At 45.1% G+C, this 16,782-nt stretch overlaps 1 protein-coding gene across 12 annotated transcripts in view; it reads right to left on the reverse strand.

The window, feature by feature from the left end:
- The window catches only part of WASHC1 (WASH complex subunit 1), a 46,228-nt gene extending 34,313 nt beyond the window's left edge, over positions 1-11,915 (reverse strand). For 3 of the 12 annotated variants that reach the window (XM_074871615.1, XM_074871612.1, XM_074871601.1), the window contains exons 1-2: positions 11,850-11,908; positions 10,277-10,341 (exon numbers count right to left, since the gene is read on the reverse strand). In XM_074871615.1, coding sequence (XP_074727716.1) covers positions 10,277-10,281 — 5 coding nt within the window. In that variant the 5' untranslated portion in view covers positions 10,282-10,341; positions 11,850-11,908. Of the gene's footprint in view, positions 1-9,246; positions 9,322-9,679; positions 9,755-10,276; positions 11,139-11,162; positions 11,707-11,849 lie in introns of those variants that run through there. The other 9 variants (XM_074871607.1, XM_074871609.1, XM_074871605.1 and 6 more) reach the window with 9 other exon arrangements.
- Between the last annotated feature and the right edge of the window lie 4,867 nt (positions 11,916-16,782).

Genomic DNA, 16,782 nt, shown 5'->3' on the forward strand with positions numbered 1-16,782 from the left:
TGTAGTTCAGCCAGGAAAAGGCTATGCACCACCCATGCTTCCATCCTGCCAGCCTTGCTCACTTCTCCCTCAACGATTCTCGAAGACTCTGCTTCCCATGTTTTTGCTCTCAAAAATAACAAAAAAATTCCCAGGACACAGAGGAGAGTATAAAGAAGAAATCCAGTTCTCTGAGCACATTAGAAATTGTAAACTCACAAATATATTACTGTTAGGACAGCCCAATTAATAAATAGTGTCCATTCAGTTTTCTAATGCAAACTCTGCCACTAGGCCTACACAACTCCCTTCAAATTTGTTTTCTCTGTATGTCTTGCTCATTCACACTGTAAAAAAACACACAGACTACAGTTGCTCATTACAGGGTTTCATAATGCAGAGTGCTGTACATCCATAAGAAAATATTCATTAACCTGAAGAGAAGCAAAACAAAGGAGGATCAAAAAGTAAGGTATCAGAAACAGACAGAGATATCTCAGGACACAACACATTCCCTCCATGGTACTTGGAGGTCTGCAAGATCTAGTCCCAGGAGCACTGCTGTGTGTAAACCGTATTCCAGCCTGTGCAGCAGAGCAGGCTGAGAATAACATAGAAATACAGCTTATACTGGAGAAATTCACAAAACAAGAGCCTGAAGAGATAGTTACACCATACAAAAACTGTTTAATAGGTGAAAATTAGAGGGGTCTTCACACATTCTCTAAATTCCCTATCTTGCTTCACAAAATGAAAATATATCAGATTAGACTTGCCTGCAGCCATTCCTGTACATTTAAGAAACACCATCTAACCTCTGCAAATTTGTCCTTTCTGATCCTACCACAGCAGGTGAGGAAAGAATTCCTGTAAATGTGATTTGGCTATTGTTTTGTTTGTTTGTGGGTTGGTTGGTTGGTTGGTGTTTTGTTGTGGGTTGTTGTTTTTTTTTTCGGGGGGGGGGGAGGTGATTGGTGGGGGAGTGTTTAATAATAAATCATATGAGACGTAAAAGCAGGAGGAAACCTAGGAGACTTTCACAGATAACAAATTTGCAAAATCAAGCTCATCCATCAGAAGACCTGGCTCTGCTGCAGAAGCCTAGACCTATTCTGTTTTATTTCATGCATCACTGGCAGCCAGACTCTGTATCCACACTCTTTAGCAGCAATGCTTGCACACTGATTAGTCTTCTTGACTGAGCCTATTCAGCAGGCAGAAAATTATTATTTAGAGTTGTAAAGCATACAAGTTAATCTGAGAGGAGTACAGCTAATTTTGAGACGGTGTTTTTTGATCTGCTGACCACAACCAAGCTTGAACCCTTTTGCTTTCAAATCTACTATTTGACTAACAATGAGGAACAAAGTAACCAGATAACACTGAGAGTGCCTGCAGTTATGAGATACTTTCATTTTGGCAGCAAAACAGGTTTACGATCCTCCCTGCCACTGGTCACAACTCTTCTGTTGCATGTTTCAGATGCCTATTTTTAACTCAGATCAGTTCAATGACCCAATTTACCGCAGCCAGATATACAGCTGTAATTACCCAGTCACGAAATGGAGTGGGAAGCAGGGGCAAGAAGGGGACTTCTTAAACTTGCTTCACTATCAAAACCATTACCATGTAATGGTAATCCTGCCCCACAGGATGAGGAGGCCAAGTTTTTCACCTCTTGAGGCCAGATGAGGTTATACAGCCCCAGTATGATTTCCCAGACTCTCACCAATCCTAATTCTCTTAGTGACCTTTCTAAAGCCAAGCTCGGCTCAGCTGCTGACTGACAGATGCTCACACTCAGAAGCAGCACTCCCCTAGCTGCTACCAAACTATTTCTTTCCTCACACTCAGAAGCTACAGACTGTTCTTCAGGACCCACTGCTCCCTTGCAAAGAGAGGAGCACACAGTAGTGGGGCAAAGTGGGAAAAGCCCTGGGTGCTCCTGCTCACACTGTCTCAGTTTGGCTGTCACTAAACTTCAGCTTCACAGGTTCTCAACACAGACTCTCACACAATCTCCAGATTCTCACCTTTCTAAAAAAAAAAAAAAAAAAAAAAAACAAAACCAAAAACCACACATTACAGAAACGTGGTAGACTCTGTGGAAACTGCTATCAGAGACAGATACAAGAGATTCTGTGCAAGATAATGAATTAGAGATTTATAGCAAGAAAGAGGAAAAACAGCAACAGCCTTCTAAATTACTAGACTCAAGCAAAATGCCATGCTACAGCTGCTATTTATTACCTCTCATGACAAAACTAACCGGAGAAACAAGCCAGTTTTACAAACACTTTGAGTAAAGGCCTGACCATATGCTTAGAATAAAAGCAAAATTGCTTCCCATAACACAGACTGCAGGAACAAGGAAGATTTTAATAAGGAAAATTCAAAATCTTCCCAACAAAAGTCAGAAAGGAAAGCAAAAACTGAGTATCACTCAGCAAGACTGAATCTTCCTTTACCTCAACCTCCAGTGCACTGAGAAGGAAGCAGCACATTTCCTTGCCATGACCCATTATTGGAATTAGGCATTACATAAAACCAAAGTACTGCAGATTAGAAATACCTCAGCTCTCCCACCCTGTCCAATGGATGCCAAGCCTTCACGTAACATACACGCCAAAGGTACGAATAAACTGTTTGTGTCTTACATATGGAAGTGACTTCCACAAAGCAACAAACTAGTTCCAGTATCACTCCATAATCTTAAAGAGGAAGCTGGCATGTTTCAGCAGAAAGCACAGCATCCTGGAATTATGATGGTTGACATGAAATACTCATATGTTACAGTGAGAAATAGGCATATAAAACACCAAAGCTAGTACTACTCAGAAGAGCACATGTCAGATCACCCAAGAGATTTAATCATTAGTGGTGTGACCTGTGGGTCACACGAGGCAGAAGAAACAGCAACATGGCTCTTTTATTGTGATCAAAGAGGCTCTGGAAAAAAGATGCAGCATCTAGGGGCTCCAAACACTCCTTATTCAATTATTTTTTCTATGTCAACTTTCATGAACAAGACAGATGTGCTCTGGTGTTATACAATAACCTCATTTGCCTTATTAAATTGCAAACAAAGAGAAAAAGGTTGTTTGCTCACTGCACCACCTGCCTATGAGTGTTATATCCTGATTTGGAAGTTCTGACTAGAGCTAGCAACTGCTCAGATTTGCACTTTTGCCTTAAACTGTCTATGCCTTTAACCTCAAGCAAGCTGGTGCAAAGCTTGTCAGGGCTGGTGGCTATCCCTCTGCACCCAAAGCTGCTCTCTCCCTCTCAGTTCCAACATTCACACTAGCAAGAGCTGAGCGAAACAACAGCAGTGGGAAACACAACATCAGCCTCCACTGGACTGTCTCACCTTTCCAAATGACTTACACCACGATAGACACAGGCTGAGCACTCTGGTACTGATACTCTGCTTTCAGGTATCTGGAACCAGCAACTGGTCACTGTTCAACCATCACTAGCAAGTCTAAAACTGATGGCTACAAAGAGATTTGCAGCTCTGAACCCAGAGAAGGAAGTATATAATTCACTGCTCTGGATAGGTAGAGAAACACTTCCTTTGCTCACCCTCTTGGCTTACTTCCCCCTGGACCCAAGAATAAAACTCCTTGTGTCAAGGCTAAGCCCAAAAGAACTTGTTATGGAGCAGAGTCTGTGAAAGAAGCAACACTCCTCCAAGTTCTTTAGAAGATATTGCTCTATGGAGGACTGATCACTGAGATGATTATCTACAAGCAAAAAAAACCCCACAACCTTAAAATACCTTACTTTTTCTAGGGAACATAAACAAAGGCAATATTAAGAAAATAATTTGGCTGCCCTCAACACAGGCAGACTGTAAAGCTATACACAAGCACTTATCAGAGGCATGGTTTGCTATGAAAATGAAGGGAGAATAAAGCAAGCCACCAACAATACTTGCTTCCTTAATGTTGTCCTGGTTTAACCAGGATAGGGTTAAGTTTCCCCAGCAGTGGGGGGGGAGCTCTAGCCGGGTTATTCAGATACCATGCGGACGTCACATCCTGGCAGGTCACATTTTTCCTGGCGGAGCGCGGTGCACTCGTGGTTTTGTACATCGTGCTTCAAACTGCTGTATTTGGTAGCTATTTTGCTCTGTTCACTGCTATCACTATTACTGTTATTGTTATTGTTGTTGTTGGTTGTGTTGCTATTGCATTGTTGTATTAAACCTTTCCTTATTTCAGTCTTGGGGCTTTGTATTTCACTCCCTTTGTGGGGGAGGGGCAGCGGCCGCGTGGTCTCAGACCCCGGCAGGGGCTAAACCACCACAAATGTGCTTCAAGGGATTAAAAAAAAAAGGTGGTTCAGGGGAGCAGACGGCTTAAATACTTTGAAAAAAAATCAGTGTGTATTCTTCAAAGATACAAGGGCTGCTTCAGCAATTACTGTGCTGCACTGCACTGGAAAGACAGCATGAACTGAAGGCCTTTAATTCCCACATGCAGTAACATCTCCAAGAAGTGACATGCTATCTCTAGCCCTATGTCCCTCCTTTGTAGGACCCTAATAAAAGATCAATGCCTTGCAGCCACCAGCATTGACGCAGAGACCAGCAATATGCAATAAAACACATGTCTGCATATCCCTCGGCACACACTTCTACACCACTACCACCAGGATGGTTCCACAGTGGGAACAGACCAAGTCACAAGTGAACTATGGGTTAAGATTAAACACACTCAAAAGATGGAGTAGAGACAGACTTCGGGCATAACTTATCACAAGGTGCTGTCTCCTCTGATAGAGGAAAGTCACATGCATAACTTGGTTCACAGTAAGAAGTCATCCCAAATTCCTCACTGACAGTAATTTCTTCCACATAATACCATCTACCATGTTTACCTGGACCAATGTTGTCCCATCCTGGCTGACATTAACAGACTTCTGTTCTTCTCACTTCCCTCTGCTCCAATCTACATCAGCACATTGCTTGCAATATCTAAATGCAACTTTTAGAGCACACAAAGCTCCCAGCTGCTACAATGTCTGTTGTATGTTTCATCACAAACTTATTCTACTGTACACTTAACTACAGTACTCTGTAGTGCTGCACCTTATATACTACTACATCATCCTTATTCTCTACTTTCCACACAGGCTTCCTAAAGAATTTCAAATCATGGTCAAATCTGCTGTCATATTCGAGTCATACCTTGGTTGTACTAGAAGCTTACCTAGAGACCATTCCAACAAAATACCAGAATGAACTCCTTCAAGGAAAAAAAAAAAAAACAAACCCCCCACAATTCTATCACCTTGCCCTCCACAGATAAAACACACTCCTGTGAGTTTAGCAGCTGCAAAGCCAGGGAACTGTATTTAAGAAAGAGAATGAAACTGCTAGAAAAGCAAAACATGTCATTGCATATGCTCCTCCTGTTAAGGGACACGATAAGGCAGTGTGCACACATGCGCGCACACGGATGTAGACACAACTGAAACAAAAGCTAGAAGTTGCTTACACTCTGGTGGTAAATACAGCACAAGAGCCTAGATGTACGTCCTATTTTATTGTGCAGCAAATGATCGTTCTGCCCCGTTTTGACATTCACTAAAGGGGTTGAAATGTAGTCCTCCAGCAGAGCACACAAAAGGTAGCTATCCTGGGTAGGAAAGCAGGATGTATTTCCAGCAGCGAGATGAGAGGTTCACCATAGTCCCTGTGCTTAAGCCAACTTTACCTTTTTTTTTTTTTTTGGGGGGGGGGGGGGCGGGGGGAGACCAGGGAGGGGAAGGGAGGAGGAGAGAAGCACTTTGATAAGTTAAGAGGATGAAAAGTCTATTTATATTTTTTAATTAACCATGTTCTACAGTGTTATTAAGCAGCAATCAAAGATGCAGATGGTACTGATTTGATTGGCAAGAGGTGCACTGTGCTGAATATTAAGGAACTCTGCCCCTATAAATAGGTCTAATCACCATCTGAAGGCTGGAAGGCAGTGATGAAAGAAAGCATTAATAAGACCGTAATTAGGCCCCGTAGCAGGCTGTACTCCATCAGGGTGCTCATGTTACTAGACGTCTCTTATAGTAGCATCCTCAAACTCTGTTGTAGATGTTACTGCTTTGGGTCTGAAGACCTCTAGTAGCTATTTTAGACAAAGCTATGAAGAGTGGGGTTTCTCCATCTTTAGAGGGCCTGGCATCAGTTAGGATTTCACTTTCCAGTACCACTTCTGGAGCAAGAGAGCTCTCCATTTCTGCTGTCCCACCCTGCCTGCTCTCAATGAGTGAATTAAACTTGGCAGCTGGAGCTCCCCATGCAGAGAGACTGGCAAGGGGTGCAAGAAAGTGAGAAGCTTTAGAAGCTGTCTCTCTTCATCCCCCTCAGAGCAGCAGGAGCACATCATTGTCACATCTACATCAGAAAGTTAACCTAGCCACAGCTGTGAAAGCCATTTCTGCTCCAGCTTTAGAAAGAGAGATACTTAATCTCATCAACCTCACACTTTCAACCTGTCCTTACAGTACAGCATTACCTCAGAAGAACAACAAAAAAAAGTCCTTGTAGAAAGTGAATCCTACAAGACATCTCCTGCTACATGCTGATACTTCCAGAAGTCGCTCATGGAAATGGGACTGCTGTACAGTCAAGATCTTTTCAAAAGAAGTCAGCCTCCCACATCAGACCATGGCCCTGCAGAAACAGCAGATCACTGAGAAGCCTGTCCTGATACTCAGCAGGACTCGGGGGCTCACACTGCATTGCACACACTGTGCATCCTGGCCTTGTGGGCCAATATTCTGCTTGGAAATGGCTGGAGTGGATTCCATCACTGAAGCAGTCTCACCTCATCTGTCCCAGCAGCAGCTGCGGGAAAAGGAAAAGCTTTTTCTGCTGCACTGGCAGGCAGTCACTAACCACCCAGTGATATAATGCCACTCAGTTCTCCATATCCAAACAGCGTGGAATTACTGGCAGTTACCACATATGTGGTACCTCACACATCTGGGTACCACAAGAACATCAAGTTGCACCACGATGCCAGCTACAGTGCTAAGTGTCTTTTTGTTAGCTGAATCCACGTACTACTGCTAGCTGTTTACTTCAACCCAACATACCCTGGGATCTGCATGAAAGGTACCCCAGGTCCTTTCAATTTGAAATACATGTTTTGGTCAAACTACTGAAGAAAAAGCTATTAAGGTAATATCCCACTTTAAGGTATTAAGGTAATGCTATGAAGATACACACTTTTGGCAACAGCAAGAGCTGTTTTGGCTCTGGTCTGAAACTTGAATCCAAACTCCCAAAAGTTGGTTGGGGTTTTTTTTGTTTGTTTGTTTCAGTTAACACCCTAAGTTGCAGAAGAAACACAATAAATAGGCTACTTTGCAACAAAATAGAGGCTTACTGACACAGTTTCTATAAACTGGGTGCCTGATAGAAACATGTCTCCCTGGACCATGGTCTGTGTCAGAGACCAACAAACACCCGGTGCTACTTATGTGTGTGTCCTGTCCTGCTGGAATAAAAGGCTATCTGCATGTGGTCCTTCCTGAGCACTGAGAGCTACCAAAAGAAAAGCACTGGCCTGACAAAAATCTACTCCTGAAAGTGTGAGCCCAGTATTTAAGGCAGCCCCCTTCTCAAGGAGCCAGGGCCTGTTAACACTTGCAGCTCAGACACATTGCTTTAAAAGAAACAGTAGCTAATGCAGCTACTAAAGACAGATGAAATCTACAAGCAGTATGACATTAAGGCAAAGACATCACTGACAGGTAACTAAATGCACATGAGCTGGAGGATTTGGTTTCCCACCAGCAGCACTGGCTCTGAGATCAAATAAGCACGGGCCTGAACCAGTACATCAACACACTTGGTGATCATTCTCAAATGGGGACCGTCCCTTCCCACTTAGGCCCACTTAGATTTGTTGGTTTGTCACATACTATACCGCCCTATTCCATTTAGGCTAAAGAGAAAGAATCTCAGAGCCCAGCTTTACAATAGCATATGGCAACTCCCTGGGAAATTGCAAAATACCTGACATTTAAAGATGGATCACATAAAATCAAATGATATAAACTCTCCAGAAGACAGAATGCTATTACATTAAATTATTTTTTAAAAACAATCTGAAAGGTAGAGACTTAAAAGAATTTAGAGATGCACTTCAATCCTCTCAGCTCCACAGGCTAAGATGGTCTCTAAGCCACTACTGCCTTCAAGACAATCTTTCCTCTCAACGCAGAGCTCTGATCTGTGAAGCACAGACAGCAGCCCTCACTACCATGAGGCACCAAGCTGCAGGCTGCATCACTGTGCTGAGAAAGCCCTGTCCTCCAAGCACAGGTTGACATTGATTTCCTTCACCTGGATATGGAAAGCTCATTTTGATGGACAGATGTTGATATCTGAAGTTAAATCAGATAACCCACTCTGCAACTGTCACCTTTGGTTCTCATCATTAATGGACACAATCAGGCACTCTAATGAACAATTGATCTGATTCTAAAGGCAGATCTCTACAACTGACTGAAAGCACCGTGCTAATTGCCTGCCTTCCCTTCCTCTCACTATTTATTGTAAAAGAAGCCTAAGCAAATAGCTTAGCTACACCTACAATACGGATGTCAAAAGTAATGCTGAGAATCCCAGCCCAAACACCCAGACACAGGTCTTCATTCAGTCTCCTAAATGGAGGCACTTTGGTTTTGTACACCTTAAGCACACAGAAGCCACTGGCTATCACAAGTCCCTTGGAGGGCCATTTCCCTGACGTAAGTTCTCTTAAATATTGGAGTTTCAAAAGCAGGCTAGCTGAAACACTGCTGAACATTTGGTTCAGAAAAATGAGGCGCTGCTCAATCTTACTATCAGACTACAGCAACAAATACATATGTCAAAAACCATAGCACTTTCCTAACAAAAAAAAAAGTCTAGTTAATTTTTCCCTCTAATTTTCTGATGCAATATCAGCTTCAGTCTCCTGCAGAGTGACCTGAGCTGCAGATCTAACCATTTCCACATCTCACTGCCACAAACCCTAACTAGCACTGTTTTATTTTTCACCTCCACATTCAGTACCCTCTGCTCCAAAGATCTGGAGTTTTACAGCAGCCATACCCCACACACATTGCATTACAACAGATCCTGAGATATTTAATGCAGGCAACAACCAAATCAAACTGGCAACCAAAGCAGTTCCTGCCCGTTTTATACATTCAGAAGCAAAGGGAATGCCTGCATTTCTGCGAGATGACAAAGGGAAACTCACTCACCTTAAGAAAGTGTCTTCAAGCCTGTTCACATTTGCTAGAAGGCATATCCCTACAGGGTAGCCTGGATGAAAGGAGCTGACAAAAAGCTGGGTCAAAAGAATGACACCTGGGGAATCAATAACCCACTAAAACTGCTGGATGGACTATTTTTTGGCAAAGGTTATGTTGTGAAGGGGTCCAAGCAGAGCTCATCAGCTACAGAAATCACTTTTTGAGTGATAAAAATGATTCCCTCCAAGCACATACACCACAGCCATGGGAAACATCACAGACATAATCCTCCTCTTCCTCTGCACACTACTTTTAATCTAAAAATTTTTTTTTTAAAAAAATCTGCCTTGCTTTCAGGCTTATCTCAGCACTACTGTTCCCCAGCCCTCAGTTTCTACCCTTCTCTAACTGCTCAGGTTGAGTGTGCAGTGACTACAGTTACCTGGTATTACTAGAACCCAGACTGCAGAGTAGTTCCCAGGGATTATCTGCTTTCAGTTTTCTTGCCAATGAACTCCTGAGTTGAGAGAACAGAACAGCACTTTTTATCTGAAGGAATGAAGACTAAAAACTCAGTTTAAATATCCAGAGTGATAGAAGAAGCGCAGATGCGAAGACTAGCAGCCTGTGCTGCTCTGGGAGTGCCTCAGGCATCCTTCTGCCTGAGGGCCCTTGGGAGGTGTGGCTGTTTCCCCCCAGCCAAAGCATCCCAGGAATACAGAGGTATGTCAGGCAGTCTTTACATCCCAGCCTTATTACACCAACAAGACAAATGTAATCAAATATCAGGAGAAATTATCAGCCTCTAGCTAACCTTCCTAAAAGAAAGTCTAAGCAAGGGACAGTTGACTGGAGCACCTCCAGTTCCCCAGCCAACTGAAATGCAGAAAGCCTCTACAAGGACGTGCCAAAGTCACTTTGCTTCTAGCCCTTGCCTCTGGCGAAAGCAGCACTAGCCACTCTGCTTCCTTTCACTGCTCCAAGGAAGGCTCTGTACTTCCAAGAACTGGCAAGAAATAGAAACAGTTTTAGCTTCTACCTCATCTACTCCAGGAGAGGTCAATCCAGTCTGCAAATCACTGTCAGCAACACCCACGGCGCAACCTAAATGGGATAAATAGGTCATCTCAGGCAAACTCCTAGCTGACATTTGCATGAATCATGTGAAATGCCACAACCACAGCCAGCACTATCCCACACTCCCTGTTGGAAGCTGTACTGTAGAAGCGAGCAGAGTCGAGAATTAGCCCAGGGATGAACAGCCTCCTCTTTTGAAAGAGGCCTTTGGGAAAATCCAGGTGCCCGTCCAACCACTCAACATTTGAATCACACCATTTAAGAGGGGAAAAAAAAAAAAAAAAAGAGGGGCGGAACCTCACTACAACAGGACTTCTGCTGATTTCTAAAATAAATTCTAACAGTGATTGTCACTGCTGGATGTGGATTCACAATGTTCACTATGTCCATCAGCTGCCTTTTTTCATGTGTACAGCTAGGCCTAGTAGCCCTGTGGTCTTTTTACCATTGGTTGACTCATTATTTTGAACATAGAAAAGAAATTAATACAGTAAATGCATTTATCACGACAGCATTTGGGCTCACTTGCAAACACTAACAACGTGCTTTTATTTGACAAATCACTACAGCACCATATGTACCAGCTTGGGAGTGAGGAACACACCCTTGTGCAACTTAAAGGCAACCCATGTTAAAACTATTTGTCAGTACTCCAGGTAGCAAACTGCGTTGATGCACTGATGGACTAGAAGTTACTTTTTTTATAATCTGTGGTGTTCCTTGAATTAGTTGATAGTTAATAGTACAAACTGGAATAATACAACCCCCCCCCCCCCCAATTCTATCACAAGTCATTAGCTAACTTTCCGAGGAAAAATTACATAACCCACATCCCAGAGTCCTGTGACCTTTTCTCTATCTTGGACACCTTCTTCTCTTTTCGTTACTCCCTTCAGGCTGCAGCATCTAGCTGTCTATCCCCACAGGGTACCTAACCTACACGGAGTGCAATCCCCAAAGCGCTATGTTGAGTCCAAGTGACCCATACATCATTGCCAACTTGAGATTTCCATGCTCCATGCCTGCCTAGCAGGTTTTCCCACCTCCTTCGTGTCTAAGAAGTGTACCAGAAGGTTTTCTAACCCTGTTATCCCATCCAGACAGGTATTATATGACTCTCATTTCACATTAACAAGCTCTTCTTCCCAAGACCCGATGGGGTCGCCGATGGACAGAGCCTGTGGCCACCAGAAACGTTTCATCAGTGGGTGACAGGCCTCAGACCCCGCGGCAGCCCCTCACAGGGCCCTGCCTGCGCCTACTGCCCCGCTCAGGCCCAACAGGACGGAACCCCCCCCGAGTCCAGCCACACTGCGCCGCGGGGACACCCCCCGGCCCTCCTCAGCGCCCTCCGCCAGCACCCCGCCGAACACCGGTGTCCCCGCGGGCCCGGCCAGGCTGCCCCGAGCCCGCTCCGGGGGCCGAGCACCGAACCGCGCGGGGGGCGGGGGGGGGGGGGGGGTAGGCCCCGGCCCCGCCCCTCGCGGCCGCGGCGAACCCAGCGCGCGCTCCCTGCCGCACCGCGCGTCCCTCACCTGCCGCGAGCCAGCCCCGCCCCAGCGCCGAGCAGGAAGCAGCGCCCCGCACCGCTTCCGCCCTTAGTTGTGCGTCACTTCCGCCCGGTTAGGGCTCCCCTGCCTGTCGCGGCACCCCCCTGGGCTGGGCTGAGCCGCAGGCGGGGCTGCGCATGCGCGCGTGGAGGGCGGGGCGCGGGGCGTGAGGCGCTCTCCAGCGGCCGGGCGTGGCGGCCATGTTGTGGGAATAGAGTTGCCTGCCTTTTCCCCTGCCGCCGGCACTGCTGGGCCAGGCGTCGCGTCGTCTGCCCCGCCTGAAGCCCTCCCTCTGGGGGCCTGCCAGCCCGAGGTGGTGGGCAGCAGGAGCTGGCGGTCTGCCTGCCCTGTGACAGGACATGGGCAGCCCAGGGACCCCACTTGAGGCCCCTTGGAGCATTGCTGGGTGCCTCACAAGGGAGGTGACGTCTCTCCATCACGCCTCTGCAGATGGCTGCCCCTTTGGAGCACAGCGGTTCTGTGAGCAGTACCCCTCCGTGAAGAGAAGGGGTTGTTGACGCAGCTCTTGGCCTGGTCCCTGCCCACGTGTTGCGGAGTCAGAGCTTTGAGAGAAAATCCCACAGATGTTGTTTTTTTGTTGTCGTGTTCAGCTCTGCTTCTGTGCCTGGCTGCTTTTCTACTCCACCTATCTGGTACAGAGCATGGCAAGCAAAAGGGGGACTCACTGACTCATACACTTGCTTGTTTTCTCTCCAGGGCTCATGTTCAGAGTTGGGCAATTTAAAAACTGACTGTATAAAATTGAGTATTTTTTTTTTTAAAGTATGCTCTACTAGTTTGTTCCTGTGTTGCTTTTATACTCCCCTTTATGCACACATTCAAGCAACCACGTTCTTCCAGCACAAATGCTCATGAAAAGTGAATTTCAAGAGTGATCTGTAAATACAAAAACCACATTTTAAAGGGGTATGTGCTACATATGATAGAGGTATTTGCATGCTCATCCACTATAGGATCAGAAACAATTTCTCAAGTAGACAGTTAAAACTCAAGGCTATTCAAATAGCAGATACCAGCTTTTGAATGCACACAGGGAACATTTGTGATTGATACGTAACATTAAAAACAGCACACAAGCCTTTTCAAACAGTGAATGCACTTGAAGACATCAGGACCTGCTCATGCATATTCAGCTGGGGCAGGAGGAGGGTAAATGCATTACATAAATTACCTGTTGCAGATTCTTTGCTCAGTTTCACTCCTTTGCAGTGGGAGGCGTAGACTGAAGTGGGGGAGCGACGTTAGACCCAATGGAGTTGCAAAGGAGATGAGGAGCCAGCAACAGTGGCTTCCCCATTTCAGAGCCTGCAGGAGGGTGCAGTGCTTGCCCTGTGATGTTTTAATGCTGGGCCTGGTAAGACCCATCAGTATGGAGAGCATAGGGGCACAAGGCCTAAGAGCTAAGGACCTGGGTAATAGCTACTGAAACTCTCTGTAAGGGAAGAAGGTTATGAGGAATGGAAAATCCTGCCAAAAACTCAAAGCAGACAAAAAAGCAGATCTAGCCGAGTCTGAGCAAGGAGCGTGTGTGTGGGTGTCAGGACCTGTCAAAAACAAAACAGGGAAGCGGATGTAAGAAGCAACAATCCAATCTATTCTGATCCATTTTTATTTATATACTGCTGACGGAAAGCCCTCCAAATGCTTTCTGCTGCTCAGATAAAAATCCAATTCAATGCATTTATAAAACTCAAGAGAAAGCAAGAGGTGATGGCAGACTGACGCAGCTCCTTCCCATGTGCCTCTCCCAGCCACCCTGAGGAAAAGGAGCCAGCAGGTTTGCAAAATCCATCAGTACAAGGCAAAAAGAGAGCTAACACAGAGATAGGAAGGGAAGGGGCTGAGTCTTAGACTGGGTGGGCAGAGAGGTGATGGAGTAGCAGTGATACAGTAAGCCCCATGTGAGAAGCAATAACAGGGTACCAGTGGACTGGACAAAGCACCAGGAAGACCCTGACAGCAGGTGAGAGCTGTAAATCATAGTGACCTTCTGTGTAACCTTGTCAGATATCAAATGTCTTTCCTGTGCAGACAAGACCTATCTAACCGGGCACAAGTGGGTGTTAATAACAGTGCAGAAAGAGTCTGGAGACAAATCAGGAGAGCAGCTGCTTAACACAGTGTTTAATTCAACTGCAGAGGCACTAGTCTCTGTCTGGCTGCATGTCTCAGCCCACACAACTGGCTGGTGGAGACCGAGCAACACCATTCCCCGCCAGCAGAATGATGGACACAGTTTCTTCTCTCTCCAGAACAATGTTTACTGGCTGCATTTCATGACCTTTCACTGGCTCATTTTCAATGGTCCTGAGGTCAGGATCCTCAGCAAGGGCTGTTTTGGGGGAGTCGACTGGCATCTGTGGCTGCCAAGCTTGCCCTGCTGCTGCTTTGCACTGGCAAGTTCCAGACAACAAAATAAAATCACGCACAGTATTTTTCTCCCCTAACAAAAGGAGCACTACTACCCACTGTTGCCCGGGTATGGGAAGATTCAGAGATCCTTCTTCCCATGTGGTCAGTAAGACATGATTTTTCATAGGGTACAGAAAGCAGCGCCTTGTGGTGTGCCAAGTCATGCATCACAGCGCGGCAGAGGCTTTGCAGTTAGGAAATATGCTAACTGCTGGTTTGGAAAATGCCTTCTGGGTTTCCCAGAGCCATTGCCCAAGTTGATACCAATGGGAAAGACTAGTTGGGGGGAGCTGCAGAGAGATCCTGTTTATCCATGGTGGCACTGCCACTTTCAGTCACTTTGTTCTGTAGCAGCAACATAGTGACCTGGACCCCCCCTCAGTCAGAACCTGCTTTTGTCCTTGGCCCATTGAATAAATGAAGTCAGATGTTTCCACCGGTCTTTTTGCGGGCTGCGCAGAGGCTTTGCATGCTCTGTTTTGCTGTCAGTTGCCGGCACAGTCCTCACTGTGAGCAACTGGCTGATCCAGAGCAGCTCAGGGCACATCAGGTTTTCTGTGCCTTTGCACACCACTCTCTGGCTGTCTAGAGTGCTTATTCTGTCTGTTAGCTTTGCCATCACCGCAATATTCAAGTGCTTCCACCTGTCCAGAACTCTTGCATAAAGATTTTTTTCCTGTAGGCTAGACTCATTGCAATTATCTATACACGAACTGATCATTCATCTGTTGTTGTGTAACAGCCACAAATTCATGTGCAAGAGCCAACCCTTTTAGACTGACATTATATTTCAACTCATTTTCACTTTTCTGAAACTGCATTTTCCCACCAAAGTACTTTGTCTCAAGTAAAAAAAGGCAAACGAACAAACCCAACCTGCAAAACATTAATTTGCTCTTTCTCTTGCTGCAGTATCTTTTACCAAGCAAAGTCACCTTGGGCAAGTAATTAGTACCTCACTTTCCTCACTAGAAAAATGGAAACAATAATATTTTTCCATCTTTGATATCTTTAGGATGGAATATGTTGCTACTTATTATTCATTATAATGTTTTACACCAAAATTTAATAACATAAAACTCAGAACCTGAAGGGAAAATGTAAAAAGCAAAGGTGAGGAGAATACAGAGTGCTGCTGTGGTTGTGTGTTTTGAAGATGCTGGAAGTTTCTTGTAGTCTGTTGAATAACGTTTGTTAAACATTCAGGCAGAGCTGGCTGAGTTGCTTTTGCACAAGGTCAGGGGAAGGCCAAAAAACAGATCAGATCTTACTCCAGACATCCCTCTCATTTTGCAGTTTTTCAGATCTGAGGAATGTTTTGCTATTGCAGTTGGCCATAGGGTTGAGCTCACCTAAGATTTAGAAGTGTTTGGACCTCAGGTTTTGCTTCAGGTGTGACTAATGTTTTGCTTCTAGCGTTGCCTTAGAAGAACAGGCAGAATCCTCCTTGAAAATCTGTCCATTGTTCTGTCTGGTGACAGTTAGCACCTCCTCTGAGTGCATGCTAACGATCAGTATATGCTCACAGGATGTTGAAAGTACACATAACTAATCAATGTTCTGTCACTTGGGAGACAAAAGTAATATGCTAAGTACTTTTTTTTTTCCCCCTAGAGGTATAGATGCTCTAAGTATAACATTAATATCTGTATTACCTCTGAGGTGTTCTTATTGCAGGGGGATAAAATAAGAACCAACTACAGCTACCTGTCCTGCGCAAGCTTTCATCTGACTCAGATTTGTGGAGACATTTTTCCCACACACTTCCCCCCAAACATGTAGCCTTCCTTTTCCCCTAGTAATGGGGCTTTGGGGTAAGATGCAGTTGAGTGGAACAAACTAGAGCCTGAAGTTGACAGAGGCACTGTATCTGTCCCCCTTTGCCTTCTCTGCTACTCTTGTCAAAGTCCCCTCCTCAACCCCTTCTGATTCCCTGTCATCTATGCCTCCTCCTCAGTCCCAGACTCCCAGCTTTAAACATAACTCACCAGCATCACATTACTTATTCTTCATGAGTGCCAGAGCTCTTCTGACATCCTGTGCCTGCACTGCCCATCAGACTGTAAGTTCTCCAGGGCACAATGTGCTGCCGTGTTTCATGTAGGGCTCAGGCAGTGCTGGAAAGAAAACTCAATGATTAACAATAATAATGCAACTTCTTCAATGCACGCATGAGTATCTAATGACCTGCGTATTACTATCATAGGTTAAAATGGTACCTTTTTGCAGAGCTGCACCGAACTAGTGTCTCGTATTGATGCACTTTGAACTGGTCTGTAAAGGAAGGCTGGATTGCAAAGGTCTCCATCCTAAGTGTCGCTAGGAAGACTCTTAGTTATGAATTCCAAAATTCTGTTTGTAGCACTGCATCCACACAGTTTTGCATACTCACAGTAATTGCCTTTGTTGACTTAAAAAAAAAAAAAAGCATGTTTATGAAATAATGGTACATATGAGGGAAAAAAGGTAACAAAAAACAGACAAC

This window comes from Strix uralensis, chromosome 5 (assembly GCF_047716275.1).
Source record: "Strix uralensis isolate ZFMK-TIS-50842 chromosome 5, bStrUra1, whole genome shotgun sequence".
NCBI lineage: Eukaryota > Metazoa > Chordata > Aves > Strigiformes > Strigidae > Strix > Strix uralensis.